Raw genomic sequence first — 20,951 nt, 5'->3', positions numbered from 1 at the left:
AGGAACTTCAGCATTTTGTTTTGAATGAATATAGTTTTTTAAATTATTGAAGGCTCTATAGTTAATTGTGTATAGACAATAGACAATAGGTGCAGGAGGAGGCCATTCGGCCCTTCGAGCCTGTACGCACCGCCATTCAATGTGATCATGGCTGCTCATTCCCAATCAGTACCCCGTTCCTGCATTCTCCCCATACCCCCTGACTCCGCTATCCTTAAGAGCTCTATCTAGCTCTCACTTGAATGCATTCAGAGAATTGGCCTCCACTGCCCTCTGAGGCAGAGAATTCCACAGATTCACAACTCTGAGTGAAAAAGTTTTTCCTCATCTCAGTTCTAAATGGCCTATCCCTTATTCTTAAACTGTGGCCCCTGGTTCTGGACTCCCCCAACATTGGGAACATGTTTCCTGCCTCTAACGTGTCCAACCCCTTAATAATCTTATACGTTTCGATAAGATCCCCTCTCATCCTTCTAAATTCCAGTGTATACAAGCCTAGTCACTCCAGTCTTTCAACATATGACAGTCCCGCCATTCCGGGAATTAACCTAGTAAACCTACGCTGCACACCCTCAATAGCAAGAATATCCTTCCTCAAATTTGGAGACCAAAACTGCACACAGTACTCCAGGTGCGGTCTCACTAGGGCCCTGTACAACTGTAGAAGGACCTCTTTGCTCCTAGACTCAACTCCTCCTCGTGTAATCCATGAGTGTTACGTTTACATGTCTGTCATACTCCTGTCAGTATTTCAGTGTTCCGTTTTCAGTACATGTGACAATTACATACTATTGTCTTGACTTTCGATCACAAGTGACAGGAACCAGGCACAACTTTTAAGGTGAAGAAGAAACGATTTAATAGGAATCTGAGGGGTAACGTTTCCACACAGAGGGTGGTGGGTGTATGGAACAAGCTGCCAGAGGAGGTAGTTGAGGCTGGGACTATCGCAACATTTAAGAAACAGTTGGACAGGTACATGGATAGGACAGGTTTGGAGGGATATGGACCAAGCGCAGGCAGGTGGGACGAGTGTAGCGTGGATATTGTTGGTCGGTGTGGGCAAGTTGGGCCGAAGGGCCTGTTTCCACACTGTATCACTCTGTGACTCTATGAAGGGCCTGTTTCCACACTGTATCACTCTGTGACTCTATGAAGGGCCTGTTTCCACACTGTGTCACTCTGTGACTCTATGAAGGGTCTGTTTCCACACTGTGTCACTCTGTGACTCTATGAAGGGCCTGTTTCCACACTGTGTCACTCTGTGACTCTATGAAGGGCCTGTTTCCACACTGTATCACTCTGTGACTCTATGAAGGGCCTGTTTCCGTGCTGTATCACTGTGGTGGCAGTGTGGGCTACTCTGGAGTGAGTTGTTGCCTGCAGAGATGGTGTAAACACTGGGACTGTACCTCCTTGTGCTCCTCCTCCTCCTCCTCTTCATCCTCGTTGTTCTGGTACCTGGACGTTTCCTCGGAGTAGTAGATCTTGTTACTTGTCAGGACAAAATAATGGGGACTCCAATTCTGCAGAGAATGAACACACGTTTAGTTCAGTTCAGTTTAGTTTAGTTTGGTGTCGTTTAGTTTAGAGATACAGCGCGGAATTAGGCCCTTCGGCCCACCGGGTCTGCACCGACCAGTGATCCCCGCACACTAACACTATCCTACACACACTCGGGACTATTTATTTACCCCAAGCCAATCAGCCTACAAACCTGTACGTCTTTGGAGTGTGGGAGGAAACCGAAGATCTCGGAGAAAACCCACGCAGGTCACGGGGAGAACGTACAAACTCCGTACAGACAGCGCCCGTAGTCAGGATGGAACCCGGGTCTCCGGCGCTGTGAGGCGGCTGCACCACCGTACCACTCTGTGTCTCTGTCTTCCTGCTCTCCTCATCTCATCTTCCTTCCACAATCGTGGAGATCCAGTCTCCAGTTCAGCATCCTCTACATTCCCCTGCTCCTGCACAATGGATCTCAGGCTGAACGTCCACGATAAGTCAACGTCCATGAGGTGGAGAGGAAGAGAAGTGTGACACGGTGGTGCAGCAGGTAGAGCTGCTGCCTCACAGCGCCAGAGACCTGGGTTCCATCCCCACTACGGGTGCTGTCTGTATGGAGTTTGTACGTTCTCCCCATGACCTGCGTGGGTTTTCTCCGGGTGCTCCGGTTTCCTCCCACACTCCAAAGACGTGCAGGTTTATAGGTTAATTGGCTGGGTGTAAATGTAAAAATCCCAGTGTGTGTGTAGGATAGTGTTAGTGTGGGGGATCGCTGGTCGGCACGGACCCGGTGGGCTGAAGGGCCTGTTTCCGCGCCGTATCTGTAAACTAAACTACTGCACTCTCTACTAAACTCTCTGGTCGGACCTGGTGGGCCGAAGGGCCTGTTTCCGTGCTGTATCTCTAAACTAAACTACTGCGCTCTCTACCAAACTCTCTCGTCGGTGAGGACTGGATGGGCTGAAGGGCCTGTTTGCCACTGTGCCTCTGACCTACAATGCAGGGGGTGGAGGGGCAGCACTGAAGGGGGGGGGGCTGAATTGACTCACGTGGTCGATGGGGTCCTCCAGGTACAGGATGCCGTTCTTGATGGAGTTGCTGATATCGTTCTCAGAGTAGCTGCCTGACGTCACCTCTTCATTCAGGTTCCCCTCCACCAGCTTCTTGTGCTTCACACCAAAGGTAAAGGGAAAGCCAACGTTACTCAGGAAGGCCCCACACCGGCCGGTCAAACGCTGGTGTCCTGCTCACCCAATGGCCATTCCTCACTCATCCATCACACACGGTTACCACATGAAGGCAGCACACCCTGAACGGGAACAGAGTCGAAATAACCACTTCCCCCTCCCTGGACAGACACAGAGTGCTGGAGTAACTCAGCAGGTCAGGCAGCATCTGTGGAGAACATGGATAGGTGACGTTTCACAGAGTGCTGGAGTAACTCAGTGGGTCAGGCAGCATCTGTGGAGAACATGGGTGGGTGCGTTTTGGGTCCAGACCCTTTTTCAGACTTCCACAAGTTCCCTGCTGGTCGTTTTACCAATTCCACAGTTATCCACATTGTTTCCCTCTTAAGATCACACCATTCCTAGCCTACAATGGTTCTACCAGGCACTGCCCTCCCCCCCACTTCCCCACCCCACCCCTACTTCAAGACTGAAGAAGGGTCCTGACCCATGATGGGAACAGATGGAAGTGCCAAGTAGTATTTTTGTAGTTCAATGGTTCAATGGTCAATGATCAATGGTGAATGGTTCAATGGGCCAATGGTGAATGGTTCAATGGGCCAATGGTCAATGGTTCAATGGTTCAATGGTCAATGATCAATGGTGAATGGTTCAATGGGCCAATGGTCAATGGTTCAATGGTCAATGATCAATGGTGAATGGTTCAATGGGCCAATGGTCAATGGTTCAATGGTTCAATGGTCAATGATCAATGGTGAATGGTTCAATGGGCCAATGGTCAATGGTTCAATGGTCAATGCTCAATGGTGAATGGTTCAATGGGCCAATGGTCAATGGTTAATGTGTCAACAGTTCAATGGTCATTGGTCAATGGGTCAATGGTGTAGATTAGTGTAATGGTGTCACTCGTGTTATGTGTCATGCTTTTGTAGTTACGCCCCATTAGCTTTTGAGTGACCGCTGTTTGTGTGATTGGGGTTAGTGTAAGTGCAACGTGTAGGCGTGAGGTCGTGCTTGCTATGTAGTTAATAAAGTCTTTGGATCATTATCCAGGTGTAAGGCTTCTGTTATTATACAGTCAACACAACAAATGGTCAATGGGTCAATGGTCAATGGTTAATGTGTCAACAGTTCAATGGTCATTGGTCAATGGGTCAATGGTCCAATGGTCAATGGTCAATGGGTCAATGGTTCAATGGTCAATGGTTAATGTGTCAGCGGTTAATGGTCAATGGATCAATGGTCAATGGATCAATGGTTCAATGGTCAATGGATCAATGGTCAATGGATCAATGGTTCAATGGTCAATGGTTCGGTCAATGGTTCAATGGTCAATGGTCAATGGTCAATGGTTCAATGGTCAATGGTTCCATGATTCAATGGTCAATGGTTCAATGGTTCCATGATTCAATGGTCAATGGTTCAATGGTTCAATGGTCAATGTGTCAATGGTCAATGGTCAATGGTTCAATGGTTCAATGGTTCAATGGTCATTGGTCAATGGACAATGGTCAATGGGTCAATGGTCAATGGTTAAGGGTCAATGGTTCAATGGTCAATGGTCAATGGGTCAATGGTCAATGGGTCAATGGTTAAGGGTCCATGGTTCAATGTTCCAATGGATAATGATCAATGGTCAATGGTTCAATGGTTAATGTTCTAATGGCCAGTGGTTCAATGGTTCAGACAATTATCTCCCCACCTTGATCAGAATCTTCTTCTTGAGCTGATTGGGGGATGGGAGTTCATCGGCATTAATGTCCACGGGTTTGGTCAGCAACATGTCGCCAAACACCTTCTTGAAGTAGGAAGCCATGTTCCTCTGCTGCACCACGCTGCAGTGGTCCTCGATGGAGAGGATTATAGGGTACCTGCAACACAGGTGGTTCAGGTGAGATGCACCCTGCTCAATGACACTAATAATACCTGCAACACAGGTGGTTCAGGTGAGATGCACCCTGCTCAATGACACTAATAATACCTGTAACACAGGTGGTTCAGGTGAGATGCACCCTGCTCAATAACACTAATGATACCTGTAACACAGGTGGTTCAGGTGAGAAGTACCCATCTCATTTAAACTAATAATACCTGTAATACACAGACAGGTGAGATGTATTCTACTAATTTAAACAAATAATACCTTTAACACATGGAGTCAGGTAAGATGTATCATTTAAACAAATAATACCTGTAACACACCTGGCCAGGTGTGGTGTATCCTCATTTAAACAAATAATACCTGCACACACCTGGCCAGGTGTGGTATATCCTCATTTAAACAAATAATACCTGCACACACCTGGCCAGGTGTGGTATATCCTCATTTAAACAAATACAAATGAATCGCCAACATGTTTGATTGTCAATTTCTTTCAAATGTGCATGTGGCGATCTCAGTGAGACCACGTGTCTGTTTAAAGATTGGTGACACCCTTGTTTAGACTGAGAGAGACAGACGCACAGACCCACTTGTCCAGAGTTGGGGAATCGAGAACCAGAGGACATGGATTTAAAGAGAGGGGGGAAAGGTTTAATAGCAACCCGAGGGGTAACTTGAGATTGTGAGATTAGATAAAGTAAATGCAGTCTTTTACACCGAGTAAGGCATCTAGAAGCAGAGGGCAGCACGGTGGCACAGCGGTAGAGTTGCCGCCTTACAGCGAATGCAGCGCCGGAGACCCGGGTTCCATCCCCACTACGGGCGCTGTCTGTACGGAGTTTGTACGTTCTCCCCGTGACCTGCGTGGGTTTTCTCCGAGATCTTCGGTTTCCTCCCACACTCCAAAGATGTGCAGGTTTGTAGGTTAACTGGCCGGGCAAATGTAAAAATTCTCCCTAGTGGGTGTAGGATAGTGTTAATGTGCGGGGATCGCTGGTCGGCGCGGACTCGATGGGCCGAAGGGCCTGTTTCCGCGCTGTGTCTCTAAACCTAAAAAAATCTAAATCTATAAATGTAAATGATTGCGTGAGATATTTGCAGGTGTGTAAAGCAGCTGCAAGTTGCAACTCCATTGTTCATTTGTCGGCACGTGTGACAATGAAACACCTGTGACTCAGGCCATGGAACCATAAGGTCATACGTGATAGGAGCAGAATGAGGCCATTCAGCCCATCAAGTCTACTCCACCATTCAATCATGGCTGATCTATCTCTCCCTCCTAACCCCATTCTCCTGCTTTCTCCCCATAACCCCTGACACCCGCACTGATCAAGAATCTATCTATCTCTGCCTTAAATATATCCACTGACTTGTGGCCTCCACAGCCGTGTGTGGCGAAGAGTCCCACAGATTCACATTGCACCATTTGTCCATGGTCTACTGCAGGGTGGTACACAGAGTGTGGCCTCACTTACTCTGACGTGATGAAGGCATGCTCCTTGATGGTGTGCAGAACGTCCAGGAACTTGATCTTGGAGGTCAGCGTATGTCCGTGATAGATGATGGGCAGGTCATCTGGTCCATCCCAGCAGTCCACTGAAAAGCACCAAGTCCACGAGTCACCACCTGGATCAATGAAGCAACCTCCAAACCCACACACAAGGAACTGCAGGTGCTGCTTTACAGAAGACACAGAGTGCTGGAGTAACTCAGCGGGTCAGGCAGCATCTGTGGAGAACATGGATAGGTGACGTTTCACAGAGTGCTGGAGTAACTCAGCGGGTCAGGGGGCATCTGTGGAGAACATGGATAGGTGACCCGCTGATTCAGACAATAGGTGCAGGAGGAGGCCATTCGGCCCCTTGAGCCAGCACCGCCATTCAATGTGATCATGGCTGATCATTCTCAATCAGTACCCCGTTCCTGCCTTCTCCCCATACCCCCTGACTCCGCTATCCTTAAGAGCTCTATCCAGCTCTCTCTTGAATGCATTCAGAGAATTGGCCTCCACTGCCCTCTGAGGCAGAGAATTCCACAGATTCACAACTCTCTGACTGAAAAAGTTTTTCCTCATCTCCGTTCTAAATGGCCTACCCCTTATTCTTAAATTGTGGCCCCTGGTTCTGGACTCCCCCAACATTGGGAACATGTTTCCTGCCTCTAACATGTCCAACCCCTTAATAATCTTATACGTTTCGATAAGATCCCCTCTCATCCTTCTAAATTCCAGTGTTACTCCAGCACTCTGTGAAACGTCACCTATCCATGTTGTGGGAAGTCGTCCATGTTGAGAGGCAGCACCTCACTAGCAGAATCCCTGTCACGGGGCTGGGGGGGGGGTGGGTGTGAGGGATGGGGGGGGTGAGGGATGGGGGGGGTGTGACGGATGGGGGGGGTGTGAGGGATGGGGGGGGTGAGGGATGGGGGGGGTGAGGGATGGGGGGGGTGTGAGGGATTGGGGGGTGAGGGTTTGGGGGGGTGAGGGATGGGGGGGTGTGAGGGATGGGGGGGGGTGAGGGTTGGGGGGGTGAGGGTTGGGGGGGTGTGAGGGTTTGGGGGGGTGTGAGGGATGGGGAGGGTGTGAGGGATGGGGGGGTGAGGGTTGGGGGGGCGAGGGTTGGGGGGGTGAGGGTTTGGGGGACGAGGGATGGGGGGGCGAGGGTTGGGGGGGTGAGGGATGGCGGGGGTGAGGGATGGGGGGGTGAGGGATGGGGGGGTGGGTGTGAGGGTTGGGGGGGTGTGAGGGTTGGGGGGGTGAGGGATGGGGGGGGTGAGCGTTGGGGGGGTGAGGGTTGGGGGGTGTGAGGGATGGGGGGTGTGAGGGATGGGGGGGTGTGAGGTTTGGGGGGGTGAGGGTTGGGGGGGTGAGGGTTGGGGGGGTGAGGGTTGGGGGGGGTGTGAGGGTTGGGGGGGTGAGGGTTGGGGGGTGTGAGGGATGGGGGGGTGTGAGGGATGGGGGGGTGTGAGGTTTGGGGGGGTGAGGGATGGGGGGGTGGGTGTGAGGGTTGGGGGGGTGTGAGGATTGGGGGGGTGAGGGATGGGGGGGTGAGCGTTGGGGGGTGTGAGGGATGGGGGGTGTGAGGGATGGGGGGGCGAGGGTTGGGGGGGTGAGGGATGGGGGGGTGGGTGTGAGGGTTGGGGGGGGTGTGAGGGTTGGGGGGGTGAGGGATGGGGGGTGAGCGTTGGGGGGGGTGAGGGTTGGGGGGGTGTGAGGGATGGGGGTGTGAGGGATGGGGGGGTGTGAGGTTTGGGGGGGTGAGGGTTGGGGGGTGAGGGTTGGGGGGGTGATGGTTGGGGGGGTGAGGGTTGGGGGGTGTGAGGGATGGGGGGGTGTGAGGTTTGGGGGGGTGAGGGTTGGGGGGTGAGGGTTGGGGGGGTGATGGTTGGGGGTGAGGGTTGGGGGGTGAGGGTTGGGGGGTGAGGGATGGGGGGGTGAGGGATGGGGGGGGTGTGAGGGATGGGGGGGTGTGAGGTTTGGGGGGGTGAGGGTTGGGGGGTGAGGGTTGGGGTGTGAGGTTTGGGGGGGTGAGGGATGGGGGGGGTGAGGGATGGGGGGTGAGGGATGGGGGGGTGGGTGTGAGGGTTGGGGGGGTGTGAGGGTTGGGGGGGTGAGGGGTGGGGGGGTGAGGGGTTTGGGGGGGGTGAGGGATGGGGGGGGTGTGTGGGGATGGGGGGGGGTGAGGGTTGGGGGGGGTGAGGGTTGGGGGGGGTGTGAGGGTTTGGGGGGGTGTGAGGGATGGGGAGGGTGTGAGGGATGGGGGGGTGAGGGTTGGGGGGGCGAGGGTTGGGGGGGTGAGGGTTTGGGGGACGAGGGATGGGGGGGCGAGGGTTGGGGGGGTGAGGGATGGGGGGGTGAGGGATGGGGGGGTGAGGGATGGGGGGGTGGGTGTGAGGGTTGGGGGGGGTGTGAGGGTTGGGGGGGTGAGGGATGGGGGGGTGAGCGTTGGGGGGGTGAGGGTTGGGGGGTGTGAGGGATGGGGGGTGTGAGGGATGGGGGGGTGTGAGGTTTGGGGGGGTGAGGGTTGGGGGGGTGAGGGTTGGGGGGGTGAGGGTTGGGGGGGGTGTGAGGGTTGGGGGGGGTGAGGGTTGGGGGGGTGTGAGGGATGGGGGGGGTGTGAGGGATGGGGGGGTGTGAGGTTTGGGGGGGTGAGGGATGGGGGTGGGTGTGAGGGTTGGGGGGGTGTGAGGATTGGGGGGGTGAGGGATGGGGGGGTGAGCGTTGGGGGGTGTGAGGGATGGGGGGTGTGAGGGATGGGGGGGGCGAGGGTTGGGGGGGTGAGGGATGGGGGGGTGGGTGTGAGGGTTGGGGGGGGGGTGTGAGGGTTGGGGGGGTGAGGGATGGGGGGGTGAGCGTTGGGGGGGTGAGGGTTGGGGGGTGTGAGGGTGGGGGTGTGAGGGATGGGGGGGTGTGAGGTTTGGGGGGGGTGAGGGTTGGGGGGGTGAGGGTTGGGGGGTGATGGTTGGGGGGTGAGGGTTGGGGGGTGTGAGGGGATGGGGGGGTGTGAGGTTTGGGGGGGTGAGGGTTGGGGGGTGAGGGTTGGGGGGGTGATGGTGGGGGGGTGTGGGTTGGGGGGTGAGGGTTGGGGGGTGAGGGATGGGGGGGGTGAGGGATGGGGGGGTGTGAGGGATGGGGGGTGTGAGGTTTGGGGGGGTGAGGGTTGGGGGGTGAGGGTTGGGGTGTGAGGTTTGGGGGGGGGTGAGGGATGGGGGGGGTGAGGGATGGGGGGTGTGAGGTTTGGGGGGGTGAGGGTTTGGGGGGTGAGGGTTGGGGGGTGAGGGATGGGGGGGGGTGTGAGGGTTGGGGGGGGGTTAACGTGACCACGGTCACGGGCAGGAGGAGATGTTTACGTTCTATGCAGCGGACACCCCATCCTCAGGCAGCGAGCGTAGGCTTCCAGTGACGACTCACTGGAAAACTGGTCCCCCGTCAGATACCTGCAGTGACAGAGAACGTCAGCCTTGCTACAGTGGCCCTCACCCACACTGGACAGACTAGACCGGACTAGACCAGACTAGAGTGGACTGGACTGGACTAGACTGGACTAGAGTAGACTGGACTGGTCTGGACTGGACTAGACTAGACTGGACTGGACTGGACTGGACTAGACTGGACTGGACTGGACTGGATGAGACTGGACTAGGCTGGACTAGTCTGGACTAGGCTGGACTAGGCTGGACTAGGCTGGACTAGGCTGGACTCGACTGGACTGGACTGGACTGGACTGGACTGGACTAGACTAGAATAGACTGGACTAGACTGGACTAGGCTGGACTAGGCTGGACTAGGCTGGACTAGACTGGACTAGACTGGACTAGGCTGGACTAGACTATAGTCTAGACTGGACAGGCTGGACTGAACTAGACTAGGCTGGACTAGGCTGGACTGGACTAGGCTGGACTAGACTATAGTCTAGACTGGACTGGACTAGATGACTGGACTAGACTGGACTAGACTATAGACTGGACTGGACTGGACTTGAATGGACTGGATTAGTAGACTAGACTAAACTAAATGAAACTAAACTACACTAGAGTAGGTGATGAGATGAGATGAGATGAGATGAGATGAGATGAGCAGCCGTGGGAGGAGAAGTTATTCACTCATGCATTGATTATTGACCAGAGTACGGGTGAAGAGTTGCAAGGCGTGTAGAGGGTGGCGTGTTATGTAACATGTTGTAGGGGTTGCAAGGCGTGTAGAGAGTGGCGTGTTACGTTACGTGTTGCGGGAGTTGCAAGGCGTGTAGAGGGTGGCGTGTTACGTAACATGTTGTGGATTGCAAGGCGTGTAGAGAGTGGCGTGTTACGTTACGTGTTGTAGGGGTTGCAAGGCGTGTTGGGGGGGCTGTGTTTCGTAACATGTTGTGGATTGCAAGGCGTGTAGAGAGTGGCGTGTCACGTTACGTGTTGTGGGAGGAGGAGATCCAGTAGTGGGAGAGAGGATGGTTCATGTCCTCCAGGCACACGTGGTCAAAGCGGGAGTCCAAAATCATGTTCTCTTTGGAGAACAGATACGCCAGGAACTACAAGACAAAAGAGAGAGGGTGTGTGGTCAGGTATCGCCATTCTAGAAACAGAGAAACATGGACAATAATTGCAGGAGGAGGCCATTCGGCCCTTCGAGCCTGTACGCACCGCCATTCATTGTGATCATGGCTGATCATCCACAATCAGTAGCCCGCCTTCTCCCCATATCCCTGATTCCACCAGCCCCTCGAGCTCTATCTAACTCAATGAGTCTATAACAATGGGAGTAATATTTTATTATCCAGACCATGTACAACATACAACAGTACGGTACAGGAACAGGCCCTTCAGCCCACAATGACCATGAGAACATGATGCCAACACACCCTTCACACAGGGTGGTGGGTGTAAAGAACGAGGTGCCAGAGGATGCAGTCAGGTCTGAAGAAGGGTTTTGACCCAAAACGTTACCCATTCCTTCTCTCGAAAGATGCTGCCTGACCCGCTGAGTTACTCCAGCACTCTGTGAAACGTCACCTATCCATGTTCTCCACAGATGCTGCCTGACCCGCTGAGTTACTCCAGCACTCTGTGAAACGTCACCTATCCATGTTCTCCACAGATGCTGCCTGACCCGCTGAGTTACTCCAGCACTTGCCTGAAGATGAAGTTGAAGCAGGGACAATCGTAACGTTTAAGAAACAATTAGACAGGTACATGGCTAGGAGGGTATGGAGGGATACGGACCAGACGCGGGCAGGTGGATGGGACATTGGGCATTGTGGGCAAGTTGGGCCAAAGGCGGTTTCCATGCTGTGTGACTCTCTGACTCTCTGTGACTCTCTGTGACTCTCTGACTCTCTGTGACTCTCTGACCACTCTCATACATCCATATCCATGTGCCTCTCCATTTTGAAACCATCATCACATTGTTGGAGTTTGGAGATACAGCATGGAAACAGGCCCTTCAGCCCACTGAGTCCACACTGCCCAGCGATCCCCGCACACACTAGGTTTATGTTATTCCACTTTCTCACCCACTCCCTGCACACGAAGGACAATTTACAGAGGGGCCGATTAACCTACAAACCCGCACATGTTTGGAGTGTGGAAGGAAACCGGAGCACCCGGAGAAAACCCAGGCAGGCCACGGGGAGAACGTACAAACTCCGTACAGACAGCATCCGTAGTCGGGATAGAACCCGGGTCTCTGGCGCTGTGAGGCAGCAGCTCTACCCGCTGCACCACCGTGCCGCCCTACATGTTCAAAGCAACGTGTACTTGGCTGTAAGTAGCAAGTGGTCCTTACTCCTTATCCTGAAATCTCTCAGTAGAAGGGGTCTCCTTGCACCAGGGAATGAAAGCCCTCCCCTCCCATCTCCTCCTGTAAACACAACGTAAGATTTAAACCATGGATGGTGGGCGGCACAGTGGTGCAGCGGGTAGAGCTGCTGCCTCACAGCGAACGCAGCGCCGGAGACCCGGATCCATCCCGACTACGGGCACTGTCTGTACGGAGTTTGTACGTTCTCCCCGTGGCCTGCGTGGGTTTTCTCCGGGTGCTCTGGTTTCCTCCCACACTCCAAAGACGTGCAGGTTTGTAGGTTAATTGGCTTGGTGTAAGTGTACAAACTGTCCCTCGTGGGTGTAGGATAGTGTTAGTGTGCGGGGATCGCTGGTCGGCACGGACCCGGTGGGCCGAAGGGCCTGTTTCTGCGCTGTGTCTCTAAACTAAACTAAACTAAAACGTGGGGCCACACACCAGGGCAGTGTGCAGAGCCGCTCCAGGGAAGAGCAAAGATACCTGGCCCCTTCTGCACAGGTAACGAGGCAGGTGTATGTACCTGGCCCCTCCCCCCCATACACACACACAGGTAACGAGGAAGGTGTATGTACCTGGCCCCTCCCCCCCACACACACACACACAGGTAACGAGGCAGGTGTATGTACCTGGCCCCTCCCCCCCACACACAGGTAACGAGGCAGGTGTATGTACCTGGCCCCTCCCCCCCACACACAGGTAACAATGAAGGTGTATGTTCCTGGCCCCTTCTGCACAGGTAACGAGGGAGGTGTATGTACCTGGCCTCTCCCCCCACACACATACACAGGTAGTGAGGAAGGTGTATGTACCTGGCCCCCCCACACACACAGGTAACGAGGCAGGTGTATGTACCTGGCCCCTCCTCCCCCCCCCACACACACAGGTAATAAGGCAGGTGTATGTACCTGGCCCCTCCCCCCACACACAGGTAACGGGGAAGGTGTATGTACCTGGCTCCCCCACACACGCAAGCACAGGTAACGGGGAAGGTGTATGTACCTGGCCCCCACACACACACACAGGTAATGGGGAAGGTGTATGTACCTGCCCCCCCCCCCACACACACACACACACACAAACAGGTAACGGGGACGGTACCTGTACCTCATCCAGATGAAGCACTGGGTCTGACGTTTCCCGCAGGGGGTCTTTGAAGTAATTAAAGATGCATTCACGCACTTTGTTCGTGTCACTCGCCCAACCTTCCTAAAGAGACAAGAACCACAATGTTAATCGTTCCCGACCAACACCTGCAACAGGTGTACAGGTGCCCCCCACCTTACGATCCTCCACTTTGTGACCCATGGTGAGCTGCCACTCGCTCGCTCCCGGCCACGTGACCACGTGTGCTCCATGCATTCCCACTTACAATATTTTGGGTTTGTGATGGGTTTCTCGGAACAGAACCCCATGGTAAGCTGAGGAGCACCTGTACTAAACACAACGCTTACAAAACAGTTAGACAGGTACATGGACAGGACGGGTTTGGAGGGATATGGGCCAAGCGCAGGCAGGTGGGACTAGTGTAGATGGGACATTGTTGGCCAGTGTGGGCGAGTTGGGCCGAAGGGCCTGTTTCCACACTGTATCACTCTGTGACTCTATGAGGTGATTAATAAAAGCAATCCATGCATAGAGTTTGGATAGATTTAGTTCAGTTCAGTTCCGTTTATTGTCCCGTGTACCGAGGTACAGTGAAAAGCTTGTGTTGCACGCTAACCAGTCAGCGGAAAGACAATACATGATTACAATCGAGCCGTCCACAGTGTACAGATACAGAATAAGGGAATAACGTTTAGTGCAAGGTAAAGCCAACAAAGTCCAATCAAGGATAGTCCGAGGGTCACCAATGAGGTAGATAGTAGTTCAGCACTGCTCTCTGGTTGTGGAAGACTAGACATCCTCCAATGGTAAAGATTAAAATCTGTTCCTGCACATCCTGCTACCATTTCTTTACATTCACGTCTGTTGCCAAAAGTACCAATGAACATGGAACATAGACCAGTACAGCACAGGAACAAGCCCTTCGGCCCACAGTGTCCGTGCTGAACATGAGGCCAAACCAAACTCTGCCTGCATGTGATCCATATCCCTCCATTACCTGTATATCCATGTGCCTGTGCTGTGTGGAATTCTCTGCCTCAGAAGGCAGTGGAGGCCAATTCTCTGAATGCATTCAAGAGGGAGCTAGATAGAGCTCTTAAGGATAGCGGAGTCAGGGGGTATGGGGAGAAGGCAGGAACGGGGTACTGATTGAGAATGATCAGCAATGATCACTATGAATGGTGGTGCTGGCTCGACGGACTGAATGGCCTCCTCCTGCACCTACTGTCCATAAGCCTCTTCAACACCACTATCGTATCTGCCCCCACCTCCCTCTGTGTAAAAACCTGCCCCACACATCTGCTTTACACTTTGCCCCTCTCACCATAAAGCTCTGCCTTTTACTATTTGATATTTCCACCCCTATCAGTCTTTGAAACTCCATTTAATTTAATGTTGTAACATTGTAAATTGTCCCTAGTGTGTACATGACAGTGTTAGTGTGCGGGGATCGCTGGTCAGCGTGGACTCGATGGGCCAAAGGTGTAAATTGTCCCTAGTGTGTACATGACAGTGTTAGTGTGCGGGGATCGCTGGTCAGCGTGGACTCGATGGGCCAAAGGTGTAAATTGTCCCTAGTGTGTACATGACAGTGTTAGTGTGCGGGGATCGCTGGTCAGCGTGGACTCGATGGGCCAAAGATGCCTGTTTCCGCGCGGTATCTCTAAACTAAACTGAACCACTGTTTAGATTTTTTAAATTTAGAGATACAGCGCAGAAACAGGCCCTTCGGCCCACCGGGTCCACGCCGCCCAGCGATCCCCGCACACTAACACTATCCTACACACACTAGGGACAACTTTTACATTTGCCCAGCCAATTAACTTACAAACCTGCACGTCTTTGGAGTGTGGGAGGAAACCGAAGCTCTCGGAGAAAACCCACGCAGGTCACGGGGAGAACGTACAAACTCCGTACAGACAGCGCCCGTAGTCGGGATCGAACCTGAGTCTCCGGCGCTGCATTCGCTGTAAGGCAGCAACTCTACCGCTGCGCCACCGTGCTACATTAAGGCACTGCTTAAAACCCAAGTCTTCGCATCCCCTTGGCCAACTGACCAAACTACTTATATAGAAACATAGAAACATAGAAAATAGGTGCAGGAGTAGGCCATTCGGCCCTTCGAGCCTGCACCGCCATTCAATATGATCATGGCTGATCATCCAACTCAGTATCCCGTACCTGCCTTCTCTCCATACCCCCTGATCCCTTTAGCCACAAGGGCCACATCTAACTCCCTCTTAAATATAGCCAATGAATTGACCTCAACTACCTTCTGTGGCAGAGAATTCCACAGATTCACCGCTCTCTGTGTGAAAAAAAACTTTCTCATCTCGGTCCTAAAAGACCTCCCCCTTATCCTTAAACTGTGACCCCTTGTTCTGGACTCCCCCAACATCGGGAACAATCTTCCTGCATCTAGCCTGTCCAACCCCTTAAGAATTTTATATGTTTCTATAAGATCCCCCGTCAGTCTTCTAAATAGACACAAAGTGCTGGAGTAACTCAGCGGGTCAGGCAGCATCTCGGGAGGGAAGGAATGGGTGACGTTTCGGGTTGAGACCCTTCTTCAGCGTCAGAGGAGAGGGAAACTAGAGAAATGTAGAATAGTTGATGAGTTACTCCAGCATGTTGTGTCTTATCTTCGGTGTAAATCAGCATCTGCAGTTCCTTCCTACACACAATCTTTTTAATGTCATGTCAACATTTGTCTATTCCTCTACTGGGGCATTTTACTGCATTAAAGGGATCGTAAAAAGACAATGATTCTGTATACAAAGTATGACGTAAACAAATTAATTAATTGTCCAAAATGTGCTCTACATCCTGACCCAAAGTGCCGTGCTACACAGAACAGTGGGGCGTAGTTTAAAACCCTCGTCTGTACACTGACAGGGCGGCACGGTGATGCAGCGGGTAGAGCTGCTGCCTCACAGCGCCAGAGGCCCGGGTTCCATCCTGACTACGGGTGCTGTCTGTACGGAGTTTGTACGTTCTCCCCGTGACCTGCGTGGGTTTTCTCCGGGTGCTCCGGTTTCCTCCCACACTCCAAAGACGTACAGGTTTGTAGGTTAATTGGCTTCCATGAAAAATTGTAAATTATGTGTTGAATAGCGTTAGTGTGCAGGGATCGCTGGTCGGCACGGACTCGGTGGGCCGAAGGGCCTGTTTCCGCACTGTATCTCTAAACTAAACTATGCTAAAGCATGCAGTTTGTAAACGCTCGTGGTTGCACTGTCTCTGAGTGGTTCCAGATGTGAGTTGGCAGCAGACCAAGGCCTACGGTCTGGCAGAGTATCCCAGCAACACTGCTGCACTGGTGGGCTAAGTCACAGACGTGTGGTTGTGCAGTAGTTCAGCTTAGAGATACAGTGCGGAAACAGGCCCTTCCCCACCGAGTCCACACTGACCAGCGATCCCCACACACTAACACTATCCTACACACACTAGGGACAATTTACACACACACCAAGCTAATTAACCTACAAACCTGCACGTCCTTGGAGTGTGGGAGGAAACCGAAGCATCCGGAGAAAACCCACGCAGGTCACGGGGAGAACGTACAAACTCCGTACAGACAGCGCCCGTAGTCAGGATGGAACCCGGGTCTCGGGCGCTGTGAGGCAGCAGCTCTACCCGCTGCACCACCGTGCCATGTGACCCTCTCACGCCAGCGAGGTGTTCCAGCCATTGGCGATGGGCTGGCACACAGACACAAGGCAGATTCCCCACGCACATCTACTTACCTTCTGATCAAACTGTAGAAACTTCTGGAAATCAAAGAGCGTCACTTGGCAGTGCTCTGGCCTCTCCACGTTCCTGCAGGAACAAAGTGGACATGATACAGCACAGTGTCTATCACAGTCACAGAGTCACACAGCACAGAAACAGGCCCTTCACCCACGCACACCAACATGCCCCCCGCTCTCTCCCCCTTCCTCTCTCTCTCTCCCTCCCTCTCTCCCCCTCTCTCCCTCCCTCTCTCTCTCTCCCCCTCCCTCTCTCTCTCTCCCTCTCTCCCTCCCTCTCCCTCCCTCTCTCCCCCTCTCTCCCTCCCTCTCTCTCCCTCTCCCTCTCTCCCCCTCTCTCTCCCTCTCCATCCTTCCCTCTCTCCCTCTCTCTCTCCCCCTCCCTCTCTCTCCCCTTCCTCTCTCTCTCTTCCTCCCCCTTCCTCCCCCTCTCTCCCCTTCCTCTCTCTCCCTCCCCCTCCCTCTCTCTCCCCCCTCTCTCCCTCCCTCTCTCTCTCCCTCTCCCTCTCCCCCTCCCTCTCTCTCCCCCTCTCTCCCTCCCTCTCTCTCCCCCCCTCTCCCTCCCTCTCTCTCCCTCTCCCCCCCTCTCTCCCCCTCTCTCCCTCTCCATCATTCCCACCCTCTCTCTCCCCCCTCTCTCCCTCCCTCTCCCTCTCCCTCCCTCTCTCCCCCTCTCTCCCTCCCTCTCTCTCCCTCTCCCCCTCTCTCTCCCCCTCTCTCTCCCTCTCCATCCTTCCCTCTCTCTCCCCCTCTCTCTCTCTCTCTCTCCATCCCTCCCCCACCCAAGTCGTACCAGCTTCAAAGTGGTCTTGTTGAGTTTCAGTGTCTGTAACTCATTTTCACCCAGCCCACAGCTAACAACGGCCCGCTTCCTTTATCATCGTTACTTGTTGGCATATCTTTCATTCATTGTTCTATATCTCTCTACATCATCGTCGATATCTCTCGTTTCCCTCTCCCCTGAATCTCGGTCTGAAGAAGGGTCTCAACCCGAAACGTCACCTATCCATGTTCTCCACAGATGCTGCCTGACCCGCTGAGTTACTCCAGCACTCTGTGAAACGTCACCTATCCATGTTCTCCACAGATGCTGCCTGACCCGCTGAGTTACTCCAGCACTCTGTGAAACGTCACCTATCCATGTTCTCCACAGATGCTGCCTGACCCGCTGAGTTACTCCAGCACTCTGTGAAACGTCACCTATCCATGTTCTCCACAGATGCTGCCTGACCTGCTGAGTTACTCCAGCTTTGTGTGTCTATTCCCAGCTACACGAGTCCCACCCGCCCACGTTTGGTCCATATCCCTCTAAACCTGTCCTATCCATGTACCTGTCCAAGTGTCTGTTAAATGTTGTCAGAGTGCCTCAACTACCTCCTCTGGCAGCACGATGGTGCCGCGGTAGAGTTTCTGCTTTGCAGGGCCAGAGACCCATGTTCGATCCTGACAGCGGGTGCTGTCTGTATGGAGTATATAGGTCTCCCCGTGACCATGTGGGTTTTCTCTGAGATCTTCGGATTCCTCCCACTCTCCTGAGATGGTTAATTAGCCTTGGTTTGATCACAGGTTTGTAGGTTAATTGGCTGGGTAAATGTAAAAATTGTCCCTAGTGGGTGTAGGATAGTGTTAATGTACGGGGATCACTGGGCGGCACGGACTTGGAGGGCCGAAAAGGCCTGTTTCCGGCTGTAGATATATGATATGATATGATAACTTGGTGTAAGTGTAAATGGCCCTGATTGTTTGTAGGCTTGTGTTAATAGACAATAGACAATAGACAATAGGTGCAGGGGTAGGCCATTCAGCCCTTCGAGCCAGCACCGCCATTCAATGCGATCATGTGTGGGGATTACTGGTGGGTGCGGATTCGATGGGCTGAAGGGCCCGTTTCAGCACCGTATCTCTAAGCTAAGCTGGTACTCCGCTTTCCTCCTACATGGACACTGTAACTTTTTACTGCACCTCGGTACACGTGACAATAAACTAAACTAACAATACCCACCACCCTCTGTGTCAAAAACGTTGCCCCTCAGGTTCCTATCAAACCTTCCCCTTTCATCTGAAACCTACGCCCTGTGGTTGCTGATTCCCCAACTCTGGGTGAAAGACTCTGTGCATTCCTTATCCAGTTTGCCCATGATCCTTTACACCTCTATAAGCCTCTCAGGCTCCTGTGCTCCAAGAAATAAAATGCTAAAGTTATGAACAGGACAGGTCAGCTACATGGGTCGGAAGGGTTTAGATGGATATGGGCCAAACGCGGGCACTGGCCAGTGTGGGTGGGGCATGTTGGTTGGTGTGGGCAAGTTGGGCTGAAGGGCCTGCATCCACACTGTGTGACTCATTGAAACATAGACAATAGGTGCAGGAGGAGGCCATTCGGCCCTTCGAGCCAGCACCACCATTCAATGTGATCATGGCTGATCATCCACAATCAGTACCCCGTTCCTGCCTTCTCCCCATACCCCTTGATTCCGTTAGCCCTAAGAGCTAAATCTAATTCTCTCTTGAAAACATGCAGTGAATTGGCCTCCACTGCCTTCTGTGGCAGAGAATTCCACAGATTCACAACTCTCTGGGTGAAAAAGTTTTTCCTCATCTCAGTCCTAAATGGCCTCCCCTTTATTTTTAAACTGTGGCCCCTGGTTCTGGACTCCCCCAACACCAGGAACATTTTCCCTGCATCTAGCCTGTCCAATCCTTTAAGAATGTTTCTAGAAGATCTCCTCTCATCCTTCTAAATTCCAGTGAATATAAGCCCAGTCGACCCATTCTTTCATGATATGTCCCGCCATCCGGGGAATTAACCTGGTGAACCTACACTGCACTCCCTCAATAGCAAGAATGTCTTTCCTCAAATTAGGAGACCAAAATGCACACAATACTCCAGGTGCGGTCTCACTAGGGCCCTGTACAACTGCAGTAGGACCTCCTTGCTGCTAAACTCACATCCTCTCGCAATGAAGGCCAACATGCTGTTAGCTTTCTTCACTGCCTGCTGTACCTGCTTGCTTACTTTCAGTGACTGATGTACATGGACACCCAGGTCTCTTTGTACGTCCCCTTCTCCTAATGTGACACCATTCAGATAATCTGAGACCATTCTGAAGAAGGTTCTGGACCCGAAATGTCACCCATTCCTTCTCACCAGAGATGCTGCCTGTCCCGCTGAGTTACACCAGAATCTCAGCCCTAAATGGCCTCCCCCTTATTCTTAAACTGGGGCCCCTGGTTGTGGACTCCCCCAACATGGGGAACATGTTTCCTGCATCTACACAATGAAGTTAGTTCTGCATCACAATGTCAGTGTTGGTTCTGATCCACACACCCAGCTCTTGGACCTCTGTGCTAGTCATCCATTATTCAACACATATTACTTTCCAAAATGACCGCTGCCAACAAATGCATTAACAGAAAAAACAACTTCACAAAACATAACAATGCTCATATCCAATTCCATCGCAGGCTGAGGGAGAGCAGGATTAGTTTGGCAAAGGGCTCCTGAGACGTGAATCCACTTTGCAATGGAGGAAAGGTTTAGATGAACAATGATGATTAGATAATAACTGCGGATGCTGGTACAAATCGAAGGTATTTATTCACAAAATGCTCACTTTGCTCAACACTTGCGCTCGGTCCGCGTTGGCCAAACTGATCTCCCGGTGGCTGAGCACTTCAACACCCCCTCCCATTCCCAGTCTGACCTTTCTGTCATGGGCCTCCTCCAGTGCCATAGTGAGGCCCACCGGAAATTGGAGGAACAGCACCTCATATTTCGCCTGGGCAGTTTGCAGCCCGGTGGTATGAACGTCGACTTCTCCAACTTTAGATAGTTCCTCCGTCCCTCTCTTCCCCTCCTCCTTCCCAGATCTCCCTCTATCTTCCTGTCTCCATCTATATCCTTCCTTTGTCCCACCCCCCTGACATCAGTCTGAAGAAGGGTCTCGACCCGAAACGTCACCCATTCCTTCTCTCCTGAGATGCTGCCTGACCTGCTGAGTTACTCCAGCATTTTGTGAATGATGATTAGATGATAACTGAGTGAGAGTTTCCTTACCTGAGAGGAAACGACAACTCCAGCTGTTCGATTATCTGCACGCACAAAACAAACGGCAACAGGGTCAGTTTTTATATATATAGACATTTTTAGTTTTAGAGATTCAGCGCTGAAACAGGCCTTTCGGCTCACAGAGTCAGGGGGTATGGAGAGAGGGCAGGAACGGGGTACTGAT

At 52.7% G+C, this 20,951-nt stretch overlaps 1 protein-coding gene across 1 annotated transcript in view; it reads right to left on the bottom strand.

Moving 5' to 3' along the window:
* LOC144593044 (1-phosphatidylinositol 4,5-bisphosphate phosphodiesterase gamma-1-like) overlaps positions 1-20,951 on the bottom strand; it is an 89,196-nt gene that overhangs the window by 29,666 nt on the left and 38,579 nt on the right. Inside the window, 10 exon segments of the mRNA XM_078398458.1 lie at positions 1,413-1,526; positions 2,556-2,675; positions 4,396-4,564; positions 6,051-6,171; positions 9,424-9,436; positions 9,438-9,510; positions 10,480-10,598; positions 12,971-13,072; positions 16,717-16,789; positions 20,777-20,811. Of these exon segments, the coding sequence (XP_078254584.1) occupies positions 1,413-1,526; positions 2,556-2,675; positions 4,396-4,564; positions 6,051-6,171; positions 9,424-9,436; positions 9,438-9,510; positions 10,480-10,598; positions 12,971-13,072; positions 16,717-16,789; positions 20,777-20,811 (939 nt within the window).

This window comes from Rhinoraja longicauda, chromosome 4, assembly GCF_053455715.1.
Source record: "Rhinoraja longicauda isolate Sanriku21f chromosome 4, sRhiLon1.1, whole genome shotgun sequence".
Lineage (NCBI taxonomy): Eukaryota > Metazoa > Chordata > Chondrichthyes > Rajiformes > Arhynchobatidae > Rhinoraja > Rhinoraja longicauda.
The sequence above is the reverse complement of the archived record's forward strand: the minus strand, read 5'-3'. Positions and strand labels throughout refer to the sequence as shown.